The sequence below is a fragment of the Oncorhynchus kisutch genome, linkage group LG27 (assembly GCF_002021735.2).
Source record: "Oncorhynchus kisutch isolate 150728-3 linkage group LG27, Okis_V2, whole genome shotgun sequence".
Classification (NCBI taxonomy): Eukaryota; Metazoa; Chordata; class Actinopteri; order Salmoniformes; family Salmonidae; genus Oncorhynchus; species Oncorhynchus kisutch.
Window position 1 is genome coordinate 18,356,797 of NC_034200.2, and position 21,371 is coordinate 18,378,167.

At 43.4% G+C, this 21,371-nt stretch overlaps 1 protein-coding gene across 3 annotated transcripts in view; it reads left to right on the top strand.

Moving 5' to 3' along the window:
* Positions 1–20,785, top strand: part of LOC109871530 (oxysterol-binding protein-related protein 1) — a 39,339-nt gene extending 18,554 nt beyond the window's left edge. For 2 of the 3 annotated variants that reach the window (XM_031807130.1, XM_031807131.1), the window contains 13 exons: positions 2,592–2,763; positions 6,165–6,381; positions 8,586–8,661; positions 10,571–10,705; positions 10,855–10,952; positions 11,158–11,340; positions 13,635–13,742; positions 13,978–14,067; positions 14,176–14,302; positions 17,333–17,449; positions 17,701–17,824; positions 17,956–18,046; positions 19,433–20,785. In XM_031807130.1, coding sequence (XP_031662990.1) covers positions 2,592–2,763; positions 6,165–6,381; positions 8,586–8,661; positions 10,571–10,705; positions 10,855–10,952; positions 11,158–11,340; positions 13,635–13,742; positions 13,978–14,067; positions 14,176–14,302; positions 17,333–17,449; positions 17,701–17,824; positions 17,956–18,046; positions 19,433–19,535 — 1,641 coding nt within the window. In that variant the 3' untranslated portion in view covers positions 19,536–20,785. Of the gene's footprint in view, positions 1–2,591; positions 2,764–5,203; positions 5,977–6,164; positions 6,382–8,585; positions 8,662–10,570; positions 10,706–10,854; positions 10,953–11,157; positions 11,341–13,634; positions 13,743–13,977; positions 14,068–14,175; positions 14,303–17,332; positions 17,450–17,700; positions 17,825–17,955; positions 18,047–19,432 lie in introns of those variants that run through there. The other variant, XM_031807132.1, reaches the window with a different exon arrangement.
* The last annotated feature ends 586 nt before the right edge of the window (positions 20,786–21,371 follow it).

A 21,371-nucleotide genomic window follows, 5' to 3' on the forward strand; every position in this document is an offset into this window, starting at 1 on the left:
AGAGGCAAGGAGAATTCATTCAAGAGGCATTGGGTTGTGTGACAAAACTGCACATTTTAGAGTGGCCTTTTATTGTCCCCAGCACAAGTGTAGTGATCGTGCTGTTTAATCAGATTCTTGATATGCAACACCTGCCAGGTGGATGGATTATCTTGGCAAATAAGAAATGCTCACTAACAGGGATGTAAACACAATTTGAGAGAAATAAGCTTTTCATTCATATGGAACATTTCTGTGATGTTTTATTTCAGCTCATAACATGGGACCAGCACTTTACATGTACATTTTTGTACAGTATCTTTGTTTTTCTATTAGAAAGGTGTGATTTTGAGAGCGAAAACCAGAAAAAACGTGAAAACAGAAACCTGGAAAAATCAAATGAAGAAAACAACTAAATGGGGGTCAGGCAAAACAATTACAGATTTTATAGGGGCCTAATGTAGGTTAGGGTTTGACAAAAATAAATCCTGTTTTATTGGGTTCAGGATTCCCTTTTGATGATGTTTCAGGTACATACAACAGCGTGTTTGCCTTGCTTCCTGTTTGATGTGTTGTTCAATCAAAGCCAAGGTCAAGTAATGATCCTGCCAACCTGATTGAGCAGAGAGAAGAGCTGTTTTTAAAGAAGCTCGGCACAACCTGCATCAGTATATTGATTCGCAGGAGTCATCCTCACCTCTGACCTCAGACGCAGCACTGGAGCAGGCTTGGGTAATTAACGTTGGGCTAGAAGCCAGAGAGGAAAGATTGAGTGTATATTATTATAATGTTGCAGTAGTTTCTCCTCCATCGTCTGGGTTTGAGGGGATGAAGAGTATTTTGTATGAATGTTTTAGCCCACCAAAGCTCAGCACCTGCTATGGATGACACTGTAAACTTACAAGGCAATAACTTTGAGTTTTGTTTACTATCTCTATCTGTAAGTGTTCTGACTTCAAAGAAAGAGTTCACCATATCATAGTGACTGCACTCTCCAGACGTTCTTCTGCTGTTGAAGTGTTCTCTTTTTGGAGTTTTTATCAAATCAAAATCATCTGATTTTGAAGTTGTTGTTTTTGTATTTTACCCCTTTTTTTTCTCCCCAATTTCGATATTGTCTTGGGAGGCGAAGATCGAGTCATTCATCCTCTGAAACATGACCCGCTTAACCGCACTTCTTAATACACGCCCACTTAACCCGGAAGCCAGCCGCACCAATGTGTCGAAGGAAACACCGTTCACCTGACAACCGAGGTCAGCCTGCAGGCGCCCGCCCTGCCACAAGGAGTCGCTAGAGCGAGATGAGCCAAGTAAAACCCCCCGGCCAAACCCTCCCCTAACCCAGACGTCACTGGGCCAATTGTGTGCTGCTCTATGGGACTCCCGATCACGTCCGGTTGTGATACAGCCCGGAATCAAACCAGGTCTGTAGTGAAGCCTCTAGCACTGCGATGCAGTTCCTTAGACCGATGTGCCACTCGGGAGGCCCTTCCTTGTTTTTATATAGTTATGTAAACGAGTCATTTTATTCACCAATTCATTCCTAGGTATTACTGTCTTTAAATAATCATATAGAATAGATAGCAAGTACACTCTCCCAGTCCGTCCCCTACCCCTCTCACTGACTACAGTATGATTTTTACATTCGAGGTGTTTTGTTGAGGTTGTGTTATTGATTGCTTTTGACTTTGAGTACAGGCTCGACAATGTATGCACAGTACTACTATAGGGACGGTGGCTTCTCTTCGCTATCTCAGATTTAGTTGATTTACAGGCTCCAGTTTCTGACGGAGACTGTCGGCTCAGGCTGCCTTCCTTCCTTCCCCAAGGTGACTTTGGCATCTTCTCACTCTGGAGTCTTGGCTCACTCTGTTTTTGTCGTCAGTCACTGAGCTTTCTTTTCTCAGAATTCAATTCACTTCTCCTCTCAGTAGGGAAAATCGACACTTAGTTTTTACACATTTATTTACAGTATTTACCACAGTACTTATTTTCTCTGGAAACACATAAAAATAAACTGTATTAATATAACTTGAAGTAAGTTGACTTTCTTTCCAGCTGTCTCTTGAGTGATCAAAGCCCCAGGTTATGACGTACTGTAGGCTGTTGCTTGGTAAGAGTGTTGTTTTGTCAGATTGCTGTTTATTAGTCTCTTCCTCCTGGGGTTAGTGGAGGATCCACAGCACCGGCATCAGAGAGGGGGGAATGGCTATCCAGTCAAACACCCCAGTCCAGCCGAGCTCAGGTTGCCCAGGAGAGACACTCAATCCTGGGCCACGGTGCTGTCTGAGACCGGGGTGTTTGGTTCAAAGTGGAGGAAACTGGATCTGAAGGGCCGTGGGTTAGAACAATGACCTGCCGTCCCGTCAGGAGCATTATCAACCACAGAACTCTACAGAGGAAGAGATCAATACCACAAACGCACCTATCACAGTCTGCTTTTCACATGATCTGTTAGAAATGCATTAAAACAAATGTCAAATGTTTATCCATGTGAGTGTTTGTAATGGCATGTTGTGCCATGTCTTGTCTAATGTGCCAACAAGTGTGTTGTGGACATGTTCCGCACACTGTGGCATGTCTAATATACCATGTGTGTGTGTGTGTGTCAGGTGTGGAGCCTGAAGTTGGAGCAGGAAGTAGAGAAGAACAAGCTGCTAACAGAGGCTCTCCAGACCTTAGCTACAGAGCACCAGGATCTAGACCAGCAGACCCTCTGTAAAGGCAGGAGGTCCTCCACGCTAAGCACACTCACAGAGGATGACTTCTATGATGCCCTGTCCGGTCAGTCAAACCCAACTGTCTTCATTAAAACCCTTGGAGTGCATCGTAAATGGCACCCTATTCCCTACATAGTGCGCCATACTGACCAGAGCTCTAGAAGTATTCTATATATAGGGCGGGGATACTCAACTAGTATTTGAAAAGTTCCGGTCACACAAGTTTCCTAGGTGGCAAATGTCCGGATGGATATATTCATTTATCGGTAGTAACAAACCCCCACCGTGCGACCCCAAACTGTTCACATTCCTCTTTTTGGCAGAAAGAACAGATAGCAGTTAAGATAATTTTTCAGCGATTCTACACATTGAGCCATGGGGTGGTGAGAACATTTAGCCATTTTAAAGCTCATTTCCTGCCATTCTACACATTTTGCCATATCGTACTGTATGTGTGTTTATGTGATACCTGAGTGACTTCAAGGCACCCATGTGCGCACAATCTGGCCATGATAACTACAGGTTTTAGATCGACTAACTTACTTGCCTAGCTAACATGGGCTACTTGGTCAACTGGACATTTCTGGTTATAAATGGCTCTCTAAGATCTGTCAGTGAATTACATAACTAGGGAAACTGCCCATGCACTACCAAAAGTCTGAATTACATAACTAGGGAAACTGCCCATGCACTACCAAATGTCTGAATTACATAACTAGGGAAAATGCCCATGCACTACCAAATGTCTGAATTGCACCTTGTGCATTCTACTATTACAATTCTCAACAGCATTCAATTGAAAGCTCGACTGAGTTCCTAAAATCTGGTCCGTGGTCCGTATTCACCCCTTTCTGGGTCTGAATCTGGACTGTGGTCCGTACTCATCCCATTCTGGGTCTGAATCTGAACCGTGGTCCATCTGTTGAGTGTGTGTGTGTGTGTGTGTGTATAGGCATATAGAGAATAGGGTGCTGTTAAAGATCGCAAAAATTGACATTTATTATACCATTAACATATTTTTGTTTCAGGCTATTCTGTTTTTCATTGACCTGTACCTCAGAACATGTTTGAAAGACCTCTATAAGCACCTCTATACAAAGCGATGTATTAACACTTCCAGAGTACACAGCAACAAGCTACACCTAGATAAGAACCAATTAAATGAGCCTTGTAAATCTGTAATAAAAAATGAGCCGGCTGACTATCGTGGCTCTGCAGCTCTGAACGATAATGCTGAGTTGATTCCTTCAGTCTAAATTGTTCATTGACCCTACCTGGCTCCCTAACCTTAAAGCTCCTCCACACTGTTGTCAGTAATGAAAACCACTTCCCCTGTGGAGTTGTTTCTGTGTTGAAGAATAGGCTGTGGTTTACAGACACCTTGTTTATTTTTATCAGCAGCACAGACACCTCTAGGATCCAGCAACACATCTCTCTCCAGCAGATGGTAGCCTCTGAGGCTGAGGAAGATTTCACTCTTCATTTGGTTCTTTCTTTATACAGTTTGCAGAGACTGACTTGATAATTGTGCAGTGTGCTGAATGATGTATGACCTAGGGAAATTCCACGTTAATGGTTCTTTCTTTATACAGTTTGCAGAGACTGACTTGATAATTGTGCAGTGTGCTGAATGATGTATGATCTAGGGAAATTCCACGGTAATGATTCTTTCTTTATACAGTTTGCAGAGACTGACTTGATAATTGTGCAGTGTGCTGAATGATGTATGACCTAGGGAAATTCCACGGTAATGGAATTATGCGGTCTCCGATTTGTCAGTTTAAAATGTATGCCAAACAAATACCGTTGATTTCAAAGTTTAACAAACCATGCAACTCTATGCACAATGCCTGCTTCAAACAATTTACAGAGTATATGCAAAATATTAAAAAATATTGGAAAAAAAACTTTTGGTAACAGATTTACAAAAACATCTCCTTTTAGTTTTTATTGTCACTTGCACAAGTACAGTGAAATGCCTTTCATTCTTGATCTTTCCCAACAACGCAGTAATCAATATCAGCATGTGTCTCTGTCTGTGTGCACGGGACATGATTCACTACACATGCTAACGGGGTGGCTGAGGTGCCCAGAAGGTCCCCAGGGCACCCCAGCCTCCCTCCATGTCTTCCTGTCTAATGACCAATCCCAGCGCTGTGTTACACGGCTGGTTACCCAACGATCAGCTACCTGCTACACTGGCTAATTGTCTCCATGCTGGGATAATGGCCCTTACAACTAGTGTTGCAGAGAAGTAACAATCTCAAAATGGCCACTGCTGATGAATCCCAAGGCTAATGAGACAGCTAGCAAGCGCTTCTTCTTAAGGCTGAATTATTCTCTCTTGTTTCAGGTGGAAATATCTCTCGCTGTAGCTAGGCTCTAAAATTCCAACTCAATTCAAAAGGAGCTGGTTAAGTGAAACCTTTTAAGAATATGATATGACCAGATTAAATGGAATTGTTAGCTACAGTAATTACTCTATGCTTGGCTAACAATGCTTTAGTACTGAAATAGATGTCGAACTCTGTAGTGGGCTTCTCCAGCACAGTGTAGCCTATACCTTAGAGCCTTGCAGTAGAGTAGTGATTGATACTGTATGCTGGCTAAAATAGGAGTGTGCTGCTTTGCTATACAGTATGCTTGTGCATTTTTAGAGTGATCCCTGGTTCTCTGGGATTGTTGCATCATTCATCCATCCACAGTGATCTACTGGTCAGCGCTTTCTCTCTCCCTACTCTTATAAATATACCCTGCTTACAGCAATCTATAATACAATGTTTACATTCAATGTAAGAGAGAGAAAATCGACCAGCACGTTAGACATCTTCACTCTTCCTGGTTTACATAATAAAGATGCATCATGTCCATTTGTTATTATTGGATGAAGCCACATGACCTACATCTATCAATACCATTGCTCTACTTACGAGAGATTTTGAAGCTTGTTCCCATAACCGATCATGCCGGCTAAATTGTTTAATTAAAAGCATTATTGGCATGCCCGAAAAAAACGTATTGGTAATATCAGCTCTGTGACCCTGCCTCACACAAAGAACTACAAAACTATTATACGATATTCTATGATTCAGTCTCTCAGCTCCTCCTCTTTGTTCTGTTTCCCCTCCCCTTTTTCCTGGGTGTTACTATCTGTGTTGTCCCTAGTAGCGGTGACATGCAGTCTAAGTTAGAGACGGAGCCAGAGTACTGTACTAACCACAGCACCCAGAGGAAGGGGAACGTCTTTGTGGCCTCTCATAGGAACCCTATCTCCCAGGTGTGGTTTCGCTGGCTGTAGGGAGGGAGGGTGGAGGAGGAGGGAGTTCTGTCAGTCACTACCGGGTGGAGGAGTGTGAAGGCAGGCTGCAGAATTCAAGTTTTTTTTGGTTTGGTTTGCTTTGCTTTGCTAGGCTCAAAGGTGACATGACTCTGTCTCTGGCCCCTGGTACCCCCCTCCCCCTGCAGAGTCCGACGACGAGCATTCTCTCTCTCTGAGCGGCTTCCTGTCTGTGGCCGGACACTCGTGTGAAGAGGAGGAAGAAGGGGAGGTGAAGGAAGAGGAGAGAGAGCCCTCTCTGTTCAGCAGCAGCACCCTCAGGGGACCCGCTGCCACCTGCGACATGTCTGGGGAGGTTAACCATGGCGACAAGAAGGCCCAATGCAACGGAGTGAAGAAGCACAGGTGGGGTCAGGGTGCAGTTAATATGTGATGTAAACGGCTTGTTTTCAACTTGGTTTCCTGCTTGATTTTCTTGTCCCCTTCTCCAGCTCCTCTTAAAGCAAGGCTTTTAACTGTGCGGTTAATTTATTCTAGTATATTCTATCATTATTTATATTGTTTTGTTGTTTCGAAATGTGTGTTTTTATCACGTGACATTTTGTAGGAAATGACTTTGTATGCAATAGAGCCAACGGCATATAATGTGATATACCCCAGTACGTCTAGGTTTTTATTCCTGTGTTTGTTTGGGCACCCAAGCCCCATAGACAGGTCTCTCTTGTTTTTCCATCCACTGTTATGTCATTCAGATTCAGCAGGCTAGTGGCTTATTGGTGCTTGGTACACTGGGTCAGAGCAGAAGGCTTTTTGAAGATTGGTCAGTCTACTTTATTTCTGTGGACGAAGGATGGTTGCATGCCCTCTCTTTCTTAATCCAAACAATTGACCCGTGAATAATTTAGTGCTTGCCAGTTTAGAGCACGGAATACTGAGTGAGAGAAAAGGGGTGTGTGTGCGCGCGCGCCTGTGTGTGTTGTAAAATATTGATGAGGAGCTTGTTTATGCGCTATAGCTGTCATTCAGAGTTATAGCTTCTCTGGCTATGTATAGTGCCTTGCGAAAGTATTCGGCCCCCTTGAACTTTGCGACCTTTTGCCACATTTCAGGCTTCAAACATAAAGATATAAAACTGTATTTTTTTGTGAAGAATCAACAACAAGTGGGACACAATCATGAAGTGGAAAGACATTTATTGGATATTTCAAACCTTTTTAACAAATCAAAAACTGAAAAATTGGGAATAAGCATTTCGTTGGCTGGTTGGCTGGTGTATACCATGTGCATCAAGTACATACAATTAATGAAACCTGAAACTATACTATATTTCCCTTGATGGAGTGATGCTGAATGTACAAAATGGTTCAACTTAGCCCACTCTTCACCTAGTGCACTAAATTGAGGATAGGGTGCCATTTGGAATGTTCCCATTCTCCTTCCAGGATTCTGGACTCACTCCAACCAAATAAGCTAATTGATATCAACAGTGCTTCACACTCGTGGGCCCACTATTAATCATGGTGCAGTCAGACATGCTCTCATGAAGGAGATGGGATTCAGTCATTGTCTACCTCAGTATGTTAAAGATAACTCATTTTTTAGTTGATACCTCAATTTGTAATCCCAGAAGCGTACGATAAATCCTTGATTATGTGTTGTAAGGCTTGATTGGAGTCAAGCGAAAATGTATATGTCTATGGGAACTGAATGAAGCTGTAGAGTGAGTAAGCGTAGCGAGTTAAAGTACGAATCAGTTTCTTTAGCGTAACAGGTTATGGCGTGTTGTGGAGCCGGCAGAAGTACTGCTCCACCATGCTCCATTGGCCTGCTCATTCCACTGTTAAGAGAGAAGGGTTAGGATTTAGCCCCACAGGCCTCCTCTTTCCTCTCCCTTCATCTCCTGCTGCGTTCGCTGTGTGTAGCTGCTTCACTGCTTATCGCTAAGTAAACACGCCGCCTCCCCTGAGGCATGCACACCTGGTCCACGGGCGGGCCGCAATGCACACACAAACACCGACGGGAACATGCAAACACTCTCCCAATCATTCATGGGCGTTGCCTGAGGCTTGACCGCAGCAGCTACAGTTGGCTAATTAGCTGTCAGGTTACTCTGTTTCGAAATAGTAGGTCAAGCCATCACTGATGTTCCAGATAAGGTTCATGTACAGCTGTACTCTCTGCATAACTAAACAATGGCTTACTTTTGTGTATTCCAAACATAGTTCCTCTCCATGAACAAAGATGGCCAAGAGCATCACACAAAACCAAGGGTACTTGCTTAATTGCAAATACTTAGAAAGTAAACACGCCTCACCAACAACATGATACCTACTATCTGATTTAATGATAGCCTCGCCTTAGAGCATTGTTGAGACGTAGGAGGAAGAGAGCCGTGCTTTATCTATAAAGTAGCTATATATAATATATATATATATATATACTGTAAGAGAATCTGGCTTAAACCCCTCATTAATTACTCTGTCACCAAAGTCCTTGTTTAAAAAAAAAATCTGGTTCAATTCTCTGGGACCATGTCTGCATCCATATATATTCAGTGGGATCACCCCATTTAGATCTGACCTAATTGTTTGTCTGTTTCTATTCGACAGAACGTCTTTGCCCGCGCCCATGTTCTCCAGGAATGACGTCAGCGTCTGGAGCATCCTGAAGAAATGCATCGGCATGGTGAGAATTCACACTCAGTATTCATGTAAAGAAGGGTACTGCATTGGCACAACCCAAAGGCACAGGAGCTGGATGAAAATGAATCTGGCTGGGCAAAGAAAGACAGGGATGTTAGTTCACTGTTTCCTGCACCCCCCCCCCCCCCCCCCCCCAAAAAAAAATGTCTGCCAAGAATTCAGCCACAAACATTACATTTGTCATTTAGCTAATGCGTGCTGGTCCCCCATGGGAATCAAACCCACAGCCTGGCGTTGCAAGAACCATGGCTCTACCAACTAAACCACACGGGATAGATGCATTTTCTGCTGTTTTTTCCCCCTCTGTATTTTCTCTTTATACTTTGTTCAATCTGCCGCTTCTTTAATGTGGATTTGTGCTGTGTTAGTGGGAAATACTGCTGACCTGAGAATGTGTCCTTGGGCCGACTTACCGCCTAATGAGTTACTGTAGTTACTGTAGCTATGGAGAGATTTACGTGCCTTGTTATAGCTTGTATATATTTGTGACTATCTAAGCACAGGTCTATGATGTGAAAGACCCTGTCATCCTGGATGATTTTTAATTGGATGATATAAGCTCTACACTTCTTGTACTTCCCCTAATTAAAGCGGTGTAATGATTCCCATCTGTGGCTCAAATGGCAACCTGTCCTCTATGTAGGGTGGTTGTTCCACGAAAAGAGTGCCTTTTGTATCCCTTTGATATTTTGAAAATAAATTGTGCACCAATATTGCATTTTAAAAGCCGGTTATATTGAATGAAATGCCGTGGACCATCTGATTTTAAAATATGAATAAAGACATGCTAAAGTGCCACCATCATTGTAAAGCCCTAGTTATTTTGTTGCTTTGTCAGTCACTTCTGAAGATGATTATTTATTTCATGTGATTAGTGAATCCATTTACGTCTGTCCCTCATTTTAAGGTCAACCGTGTTACATGAACTGGACTTTTTTTCTTTTAAATATTTTTTTAAAATGAAACATTGAACATCTAATAGTCAAATAAATCATAGTGTAAAAGCAGGCGAACTGGTTCTTCTCTTTTTGGCCATTTTGTTGTGGAAAACTGACTGGTTCGGGCATAACACGCCAACCCTGAAATGTTTTTGGAAGCTTGGATTCAGTCCCTGTTGCACACAACAAGCTTCCATTCCCCATCTCAAAAGGGGATTTATGGCTGATTTTTAAGATTCAATTGTCAACCCTGTTACTTTATTTGGCACTTAATAGGCACTTACTATAGTCATTTTTTTATGGGAAGTTTAATGTGCTCTTTATGAAAGAATGTTTTTATTTTTTTGTTGTTGATGCACCGAATTGGTGGAACCACATCAGTGCAATACTTTGACTAGGGCCCCTTGACCAGAGCCCTAATGGGCCCTGGTAAAAAGTAGTGCCCTACATAGGAAATGGGGTGCCATTTGGGACACAGCCCTGGTGTAAGGGCAGACACTAATGGCAATGGAGAAACTACCATTAACTATGTGTGTGTACTCTGTGGGTTTAAATTAGTTAGACCATGGCAAACCATTGTTTTAACCCAGGGTTGCTACTGAAATGTGGGCCTTTTTACTGACACTGCAGAAACCAGTCGGTACGGGTGTCAAACAGTGTTCCGGACTGGGATCTAGACTAGAGCTTATTGCTGATGTTATATCACACCTCTGTCATTGAAACACAACTATGTGAGCTTTATAGGGACTTCCACTATTACCAATGTCCTGTAATTGTCTCAAGTACTTTCAGTCTATTGCACTCTCTAATCACTATATTCCCTATATTGTCTGATATTACTGTATAATATAATACAGGTATGTCTGTGTGGGCTGTGGATGAGCTTCTTTGCTTGTGTGTTTCCTTACCTCTCTCTCTCTCTGACTCGTCTCCTCTTTTTCTCCCCTCTCCCAGGAGCTGTCTAAGATAGCCATGCCAGTAATCTTCAACGAGCCCCTGAGTTTTCTTCAACGGCTGACAGAGTACATGGAGCACACGTATCTCATCCACCAGGCTAACGCTGCCACAGACTCCATGGAGAGGATGAAGGTATTTTGCGCAAGTCTTCATCATCCTCTCTCGTATAGACATGCGCGTGAGTTTTCACTCACAATCACCACTGTAGTACATACTCTTTTGGCTGTGCTCATCGACAGCTTCTGACATTACACATTTCTGTTCATCTATGATGGTTTCAGTGTGTGGCAGCATTTGCTGTGTCTGCTGTAGCATCACAGTGGGAGAGGACTGGAAAACCCTTCAATCCACTTCTAGGAGAAACCTATGAGCTAATCAGGTTAGACATATATTACTGTGGTTGATGTTTAGGTTGACTGTTCTGTATGTGTTGTGAGATGGTGGTTACTACTAGTGGTACTAGTTTGACTCAAGACGTCACCAAAATACATTTGAATCCTTAAGTCAGATGTCTCAAGACATCTGAAGATGGAAGGTGATGGCTAAGTATGTACCATTTAACCCCCTCCCTCCTGTCCCCTCAGAGAGGACCTAGGGTTCAGGTGGATGTCTGAGCAGGTGAGCCACCACCCCCCCGTCAGCGCCTTCCACGCCGAGGGTCTGCAGGAGGACTTCCTGTTCCACGGCTCCATCTACCCCAAACTCAAGTTCTGGGGAAAGAGCGTGGAGGCAGAGCCTAAAGGCATCATCACCCTGGAGCTGCCCAAGTAAGTCTGGAGCTGAGATTCCCTCCACAGTGTACATGTACACTGAACAAAAATATAAACCCAACATGTAACGTGTTGGTCCCCTGTTTCATGAGCTGAAATAAAATACTCCAGAAATGTTCCATACGCACAAAAAGCTTATTTCTCTAAATTGTTTTGCACAAATGTGTTAACATCCCTTTTAATGAGCATTTCTCCTTTGCCAAGATAATGCACCATCCACCAGACAGGTGTGGCATATCAAGAAGCTGATTAAACAGCATGATTATTACACTGGTGCACCTTATGATGGGGACAATAAAAGGCCACTCTGAAATGTGCAGTTTTGTCACACAGCACAATGCCACAGATGTCTCAGGTTTTGAACGAGCGTGCAATTCGCATGATAACTGCAGGAATGTCCACCAGAGCTGTTGGCAGATCATTTAATGTTAATTTCTCTACCAGAAGCCGCCTCCAATGTTGTTGTTGTTGAGAATTTGGCAGGCATAAGTTACAAACAACAAGCACAATTGCTTTGTGACGAGATCCTGAGGCCCATTGTCGTGCCATTCATCTGCTGCCATCTGCTGCCATCACCTCATGTTTCAGCATGGTAATGCACAGCTCCATGTCGAAAGGATCTGTACACAATTCCTCGATGCTGAAAATGTCCCAGTTCTTCCATGGCTTTCATACTCACCAGACATGTCACACATTGAACGTGTTTGGGACGCTCTGGATCAACGTGTACGACAACATGTTCTAGTTCCCGCCAATATCCAGCAACTTCGCACAGCCATTGAAGAGGAGTGAGACAACATTCCACAGATCAACTCTATGCGAAAGAGATGTGTCACGCTGTAGGAGGCAAATGGTGGTCACACCAGATACTGACTGGGTTTCTGATCCACGCCCTGACTTTTTTTTAAAGGTATCTGTGACCAGTAGATGCATATCTGTATTCTCAGTCATGTGAAATCCATAGATTAGGACCTAATGAATTTATACAAATTGACTGATTTCCTTATATGAACTGTAACTTAGTGAAATTGTTGCATGTTGCGTTTTACATTTTTGTTCAGTATAGCTTTCCCTCCCTGAGAGTTTGCCTTGATTTGTCTCCCAGTAAATATAGCAATACATACACTACCGTTTGGGGTCACTTAGAAGTGTCCTTGTTTTTGAAAGAAAATAATATTTTTTGTCCCATTTATATTAACATCAAATTGATCAGAAATACAGTGTAGACATTGTTAACGTTTCTAAAATGTAGCTGGAAACGGCTGTTTTCTTTAATGGAATATCTACATAGGTGTACAGAGGCCCATTATCAGCAACCATCACTCCTGTGTTCCAATGGCACGCTGTGTTAGCTAATCCAAGTTTATCATTTTAAAAGGCTAATTGATCATTAGAAAACCCTTTTGCAATTATGTTAGCACAGCTGAAAACTGTACTGATTTTAAAGAAGCAATAAAACTGGCCTTAGACTAGTTGTGTATCTGGAGCATCAGCATTTGTGGGTTCGATTGCAGGCTCAAAATTGCCAGAAACAAAGAACTTTCTTCTGAAACTCGTCAGTCTTCAGAGAAATTAAGGCTATTCCATGTGAGAAATTTTCAAGAAACTGGAGATCTCGTACAACGCTGTGTACTACTCCCTTCACAGAACGATGCAAATGGTCTCTAACCAGAATAGAAAGAGGAGTGGGAGGCCTCTGTGCACAACTGAGCAAGAGGACAAGTACTTTGGAGTGTCAAGTCCTCAACTGGCAGCTTCATTAAATAGTACCCGCAAAACACCCGTCTCAACGTCAACAGACAAGCGGCGACTTCGGGATGCTGGCCTTCTAGGCAGTAACAAAGAAAAAGCCATATCTCAGACTGGCCAATTTGAAATAAAAGATTATTCCTTGTCCTCTTGCTCAGTTGTGCACCTGGGCCTCCCACTCCTCTTTCTATTCTGGTTAGCCAGTTTGCTCTGTTCTGTGAAGGGAGTAGTACACAGCGTGTACTACACAAATGTCTACACTGTATTTCTGATCAATTTGATGTTATTTTAATGGACAAAATATATATTTTTCTTACAAGGACATTTCTAAGTGACCCCAAACATGAACAGTAGTGCATATTCTAGCAATAGAGCTATTCTGGGAGCTTTTTTCTTAAGCCTGGATGAAAGAACTTTCATGTTGAAGTTTGAAGGACATTTGAATCTCTGTGAAGTGGTTTGGTATGAGTTGGCATCGCTAAGTTGACATAGTTGGTGATCGGTTATCTGCTGTGACATGTTCGCTCTCTCTTTCTCTGCAGATGTAATGAAGCATACACCTGGACAAACCCCACCTGCTGTGTCCACAACATCATCGTGGGCCAGCTGTGGATCGAGCAGTATGGCAATGTGGAAGTGATCAACCACAAGTAAGGGAGACTCCCTCGCCGTGTGTGCCTACACGTGTGTCTGTGTGTGTGCAGTGGTCTGGATCCACGTTTGTATCCAGTTGATTGAGCAATGTAACGGAACTGGGACAGATACTTGCCTTTACAAAGCCGACAGACTTGAGCAGCAAAATGGTGGTTGTTTGAAAGCATTGTCTGGCTGTGGGGAATAGTGAAAGAGAATATGTAACTAGAAGGCTTCGTCTTTCGGTGACAGGACCGGCGAGAGATGCAGCCTGACGTTCAAACCATGCGGTATGTTTGGCAAGGAGCTTCACAAAGTGGAGGGCTATATTCTGGATAAAAGGTACTTGTTTGTTAGTTTTTTTTCCACCAACTGTTTTACTGTATCAAGATGATTCGTATGTTAGCAATCAGAAAAGCCGAACCGCTCGTTTTGACTGTGTGTCTGCAGCAAGAAGAAGCTCTGCGCCATATATGGTAAATGGACCGAGTGCTTATACACTGTGGACGCCGCCACCTTTGATGCTCACAAGAAATCTGACAAGAAGAACTCAGAGGAGAAGAAAAGCAACACGGAGGTACTGTATGTGCACTAATCAAAAACATTCCATATCAAAAACAAGGTAGTGCCTTCAGCCCCACCAGGGTGGTTATGTAACCATCATATCATTTGCTGAGTAAAATAAGCTGTACTATACCTCATGCCAGTCCAGTGCTGTTCAGTACTATTCATGAGATCAGATGATAATGTAGTGATAAAAGTATTACTCAATAAGCCAATTAAGGGCAAAGATGTTTGTGGTGCAAAAGCAAGGGAGAGACTAAGGGAACTTTTCTGACCAGCACGTCAAATGTTGCACGCTTTCGCACCATGAAAATGACTAGACAAAATCTATTTTTTATTTATTTCATCATTATTTAACTAGGCAAGTCAGTTAAGAACAAATTCTTATTTTCAATGACTGCCTAGGAACAGTGGGCTAACTGCCTTGTTCAGGGGCAGAACGACAGATTTTTACCTTGCAAGATCGAATCCCCGAGCTGACAAGTCCAACGCTCTAACCACTAGGCTACCTGCTGCTCATAGACAAAATCTATAACTGATCCTTACCTTAACCAAACCCCTAACCTTAACCCTAACCCTCATCTAACCAATTTGAAATTTCAATATCGGTTTGCACGTCAGCCACATCCCCTTAGTGTTTTCCCTAAAGCAGTGTGTTAGGTGCAAAAATGAAATGAACCTCATTTTAATCTGGCAGCATGATTTAATTTGAAACTTTTCCTCAACAAAGTGGATGATCATGAGGTGGTTATTTGACTAGAGTTTAGTAAACTGAGCAATACATAAATAGTAGCCTGGAAAATGTTGCACGCTTTGGTACCATGAACATGGAGCACAAAATGTCTAATTTTGCTCCATGCTTATGGACGAGTGACGATAATGGCGCCGGAGGGGATGGCTGCCGTTTTATTGGCTCTTCACCAACTGTGCTATTTTGTTTGTTTTTTCGCATTGTTTGTAACTTATTTTGTACATAATGTTGCTGCTACCGTCTCTTATGACCGAAAACAACTTCTGGACATCAGAACAGCGATTACTCACCTTGAACTGGATGAAGAATTTTTCTTTAATGAGATGGACGAGAGAGATTTACTTGAGACACCTGAACAGGACCTCATCCCTGTCATTTGCAGGAGAAAGAGACGGAGGTTTCGCAGAAGGAGATCGGGGTGCCTTGTGAGGATTAGGCGACAAGTGTCTAATCTGCTGTTGCCATCGGTACTATTGGCCAACGTACAATCACTGGATAATAAAATGGACGAACTAAAAGCACGTATATCCTACCAACGGGACATTAAAAACTGTAATATCTTATGTTTCACTGAGCCATGGCTGAACGACGACATTAATAACATACAGCTGGTGGTTATACACTCTACCGGCAGGATAGAACAGCAGCCTCTGGTAAAACAAGGGGTGGCGGTCTATGTATATTTGTAAACAACAGCTGGTGCACGATATCTAATCTGAGCATAATTCTATCCTCCTAATTCTATGTTTCAAGCAGACCACCATAGTCCCTGTGCCCAAGAACACTAAGGTAACTTGCCTAAATGACTACCGACACGTAGCACTCATGCCTGTAGCCATGAAGTGCTTTGAAAGGCTGGTCATGGGTCACATCAACACCATTATCCCAGAAACCCTAGACCCACTCCAATTTGCATACTTCCAACAGATACTCCACACTGCCGTTTCACACCTGGACAAAAGGAACACCTATGTGAGAATGCTATTCATTGACTACAGCTCAGTGTTCAACACCATAGTGCCCTAAAAGCTCATCAATAAGCTAAGGACCCTGGGACTAAACATCGCCCTCTGCAACTGTATCCTGGACTTCCTGATGGGCCGCCCCCAGGTGGTAAGGGTAGGTAACAACACATCCGCCATGCTGATCCTCAACACAGGGGCCCCTCAGGGGTGCATGCTCAGTCCCCTCCTGTACTCCCTGTTCACTCATGATTGCACGACAACATCATCATTAAATTTGCCGATGACACGAGTGGTAGGCCTGATCACCGACAACAACGAGACAGCCTATAGGGAGGAGGTCAGAGACCTGGCCATGTAGTGCCAGGACAACAACCTCTCCCTCAACGTGATCAAGACAAAGGAGATGATTAAGGAGGACCGAGCACGCCACCATTCTCATCGACGGGGCTGCAGTGGAGCAGGTTGAGAGCTTTGAGTTCCTTGGCGTCCACATCACCAACAAACTAACATTGTCCAAGCACACCAAGACAGTTGTGAAGAGGGCACAACAAAACCTATTCCCCCTCAGGAGACTGAAAAGATTTGGTATGGCTCCTCAGATCCTCAAAAGGTTCTACAGCTGCACCATCTAGAGCATCCTGACGGGGTGCATCACTGCCTGGTATGGCAACTGCTTAGCCTCTGACACCAAGGCACTACAGAAGGTAGTGCGTACGGCCCAGTACATCACTGGGGCCAAGCTTCCTGCCATCCAGGACCTCTATACCAGGCGGTGTCAGAGGAAGGCCCTAAAAATTGTCAAAGACTCCAGCCACCCTAGTCAAACTGTTCTCTCTGCTACCGTACTGCAAGCGGTACCGGAGCGCCAAGTCTAGGTCCAAGAGGCTTCTAAACAGCTTCTACCCCCAAGCCATAAGACTCCTAAACATCTAATCAAATGGCTACCCAGGCTATTTGCATTGCCCCCCCTCTTACGCTGCTCTCTGTTATTATCTATGCATAGTCACTTTAATAACTCTACCTACATGTACATATCACCTCAATTACCTTGACTAACCGGCGACCCCACACATTGACTCTGTACTGGTACCCCCAGTATATAGTCTCGCTATTGTTATTTTACTGCTGCTGGGGGGGGGGGGTGTATTTTCCTTAACTGCATTGTTGCACCTGTTGTATTCGGTGCATGTGACAAATAACATTTGAATTGATTTATTTAAGCTACCATTACACTAGTTTTGGAGTGAGGACCCTTGATATGACCCAAGTAGCTATTGTAGTTGCATACCTGTTTGAAGGTTGCGTGTCCCCCTGTCTGTCCCTCCAGACCAGTGTAGACGAAGAGCCAGAGGAGATGCCCCTGCCTGATGGAGACACGGTCCAGATCATCCCAGGAAGTGAGCTCATCTGGAGGATAGTCCCCCGACCAGACAACTCTGCACAGGTAAGAGGGGAGGAGAGGCAGGGGGTCGAGGGGAGGCAGGGGGTCGAGGCAGGGGCAGAAGGGGAGGAAAGCAGGTCTGGAGGATGGCTCCCCGACCAGACAACTGCAGGGATCACAGGGATGATTGGAGGAATTACTAAAAGGCAGAAATCTGGGATTTACTGTTGACATTTTTAGCCTTCTGGAGTGATTGAACTGGTTGTCAGTCAGTGGTTTGTAGGCCCATCCCCCTCTCTCTCTCTCTTTGGTAGTTCTACGCCTTCTCCACATTTGCCATGCAGCTGAATGAGCTGGAGGGGGGCATGAAGGGGGTCCTGCCCCCCACAGACTGTCGGCTCAGACCTGACATCAGAGCCATGGAGAAAGGAGACATAGGTATGGTGATATAGTTATATAGAGCATTGTGTTTTTGTCAATGATCCACATCTGGTGTCCAGCAATTCAATGAGCATTTTGTTAATGAATCTAAATATTTTGATACATTGAAATATTTCTGTGTTTCTCAGATTTGGCAAGTGCAGAGAAGAAGAGGGTAGAGGAGAAACAAAGACTGGCCCGGAAAAATCGCTCCAAATCAACAGAGGAATGGAAAACAAGGTGAGTGGTTGGGTCTTCTCTCTTCCCCCATGGCACTCCCCTCTGATTCTGCTGTGCTGAACAATTAGTGCTTTTTGAGGTCGGTTCGGTTTCCATTCGATTATTTAAAAAATTATCACGGCTTACAATTTCGGGTTTCGATTATAATTTATTTGACAATAAATGCACTATGCATTATGTGGGTTGAATGCTGTAACACAGAATAAACAATTAAAAAGTCCCATCATTGACGTTACTTTAATAAAACATTTCAGTTGTTGTGTATATTACGTTACATAGTTTTATTTGATGACTATTATTTCATTCCAAGTCTTCATCTCATCTCTATAGAGCTGCTGCCTACACTGTCTGACAAAATCACTATTTTATTAATGCTTCAAAGTACATTAAATAAGGCATACTGTTATGACTGCTGAAAACCAACTATCAATCACTTAGATCATGTACAGTATTTTCAGGTAGATACCCCACTAAGCAACTGCTCGCTGTCCCTCTCGATCTTGCATTCTTCTGTCTCTTCTCTCTCCGTGTCTGCCCCACCTAACATAGCAGGTGTAGAAAACCCCCGCAGACCAGACAAGTAGGCGCGCAATGGATTATGGTCATTGTAGTTAATTACCACATTTTCTGTGCTAAACTATATAGAATATTGGCCTGTCGGAAACTACAACTCTCTACTACATCACACAGTTCAGGATTGATCATATTTATCTCCAGGGAATGGAATTCAAATAATTGAACAGATGTTGGTTAAATCATTGAAAAATAACACAAAAAAAAACAACATTTCAGTTAATCGCTCAACACTACTCTCATTGGATGTATGCTAGCGCTTGTGCTGATCTGCTTTGCTAATTGTCACCCATTTGTGTCATCCTGTGCTATGTTATGCTCTTCCCTTGTGTTGTCATTGAGAAGGAACCCAGCTCTTGGCCCCAGGTTTGGCTCTGCTTGTCTGCTGTGGCTTTTGGTTGTGGTTCACTGTTTGAGTGCTGCCCTATACCGGCTTCCTCAAGACCGCTTGGAACGGCAGCAAATGCATTGATTCAAACACTGATCATACACCTGTACAACCCGAGTACAGTTGACTCCTGATAAGTACATATCGAAAAAGCTAAAATAATTGCAGTGAAATTCACCGTACCTGGATATTTGCATGCTATAGTTTGCATGAATTCACGAAAGACCTAAGCTATATAGAGAAAAAAATTAATTTTCAATGGAATCTTGGTTTGTATCAGGAGTCAACTGTACTGTGTTCTGTTTGTGTGGCTTTGTATTTATCACAATCATGTCAAACACTCATGCCTGTGTCTGGATACATCTGTGCCTGAACACTCATTTCTATGTTTGTCTGACTCGGTTCCTCTCGTTCCTCTCATATAGGTGGTTCCACCAAGGCTCCAACCCCCACATCAAAGCTCAGGACTGGCTCTACTCCAATGGCTACTGGGAACGGAACTACTCCCTGCTGCCTGATATTTACTGACCTACAAGACACACATCTCTATCTGTACTCATCTCAACTGTCTCTGCTGTTTTTCATATTCAGGTTGGCACTTCAAGTCCCTAACCTGCTCTGGTCCTATATATGGTAAGGCTATTATTGGGAATTGACTGACTGCAAAGGCAACAACCATTCAGTAGTCCCCAAATGTTATCTCTTATCGCAGGCTATGTCTCACTCAAAGCACAAGGGTGAAGTTCTCATGAGCATGTAAGCTATCGTCATTGACTAGTGTATAGAATTATAATAAAACTATAGGGTGTAACCTGCCATTCATTTTAACGAATGGGAGTGTTTTGAATGTCGTGAATTGAATGCAATATGTCTCCAGAAATGTTTTTCCTGTCAAAAACACGTTGCGCTCAGTGCTATTACTTACGAATGTGTGCAGCTACATTACCCTTCTGATACAGTATCAATTTATGGAAAAATAGAGCTTTCAAATAGTGTGTGAAATAGGCGTGTTCCAACTTCCTGCGGTCTCTGCTATAGGCTACCAAACTAAGCTGTCATTATGACACATTTTATCTGCTTCCACCTCTAACTATGCCTGGGAAGATTATACATGTTTGTACATATTATTGGAAAGAGGTCTTCCGTTCTTCTGAGCTGTAATACAATGGAGTTCTTTATGAATTGAAGATGTATAGAGGAGAATAACTACTGTACTTAGTAAGGCTTTCTTCAATGACGCTTGAGAGAAGTTATTTAATCCAAGTTTGACCACTTGGCTCTATATGAAGATATCTTTCTCTGTATGCCAAAGTTTCCTCTAGTAAAAATGTCATTCAGGATATTCTGAGAGGTAGCCCTCACACACTGAATACACATACTGCACATGCACCACTTTGACTATGCAAGCATTAGCTGCACTACACCCACAGAGGCACAGTAAGGCTGTCCAAATGACACCCTATTTCCTACATAGCACACTACTTTTGACTTGAGCCCTATGGGGGAACAGGGTGCCATGTGGGAGACGGCCACTGTTCAACACACTCATGCACGGCATAAAATTCATCTCCCTGGTTGTGAACAGCTGCTGCTGTAACCTCTGTAAGTTGGTAGGTAGGTAGGATTATCATGTAATACATGACAGTACAGTAGACTGGGCCTGTCGCCCCCTCTGAATGCACGTTTTTTCCTAGAGGCTACTCTCCCTTTGTGTATAGCACATTACAGAATAAAGATCATTTCTATTGTTGCTAAATAAAAACGTAATGTTACTTTAGTGTGTTTGTGTCCTGTTTCTTATTGCCACCACCCTCACTCACTGTGCATCCTTGTAGCATTATGTAAGTTGTGGACTGGAGGTAGGCCTAGTGATTCCTCATGTGGGTAAGGCTAGGGCGGAGGTGTGTCTCTTTGTTAACAGCAGCTGGTGCGCAATCTCTAATGTTAAGCAACTTGATCCTGGACTTCCTGACAGGCCGTCCCCAGGTGGTGAGGGGTAGGCAACAGCACATCCACCAAGCTGACCCTCAACACGAGGGGCCCTCATGAGTGCTTGCTCAGTCCCCTCCTGTACTCCCTGTTCACTCACCTGATCACCAATGACGATGAGACAGCCTATAGGGAGGAGGTCAGTGACCTGGTAGCGTGGTGCCAGGACAACAACCTTACCCTCAATGTCAGCAAGACAAAGGAGCTGATAATGGACTACAGGAAACGGAGGGTAGTGTACACCCTATCCACATCGACGGGGCTGTAGTGGAGCAAGTCGAGACATTAGAGTTCCTCGGTGTCCACATCACTAAGGAATTAACATGGTCCACACACACCAACACAGTCGTGAAGAAGGCACAACAACGTCTCTTC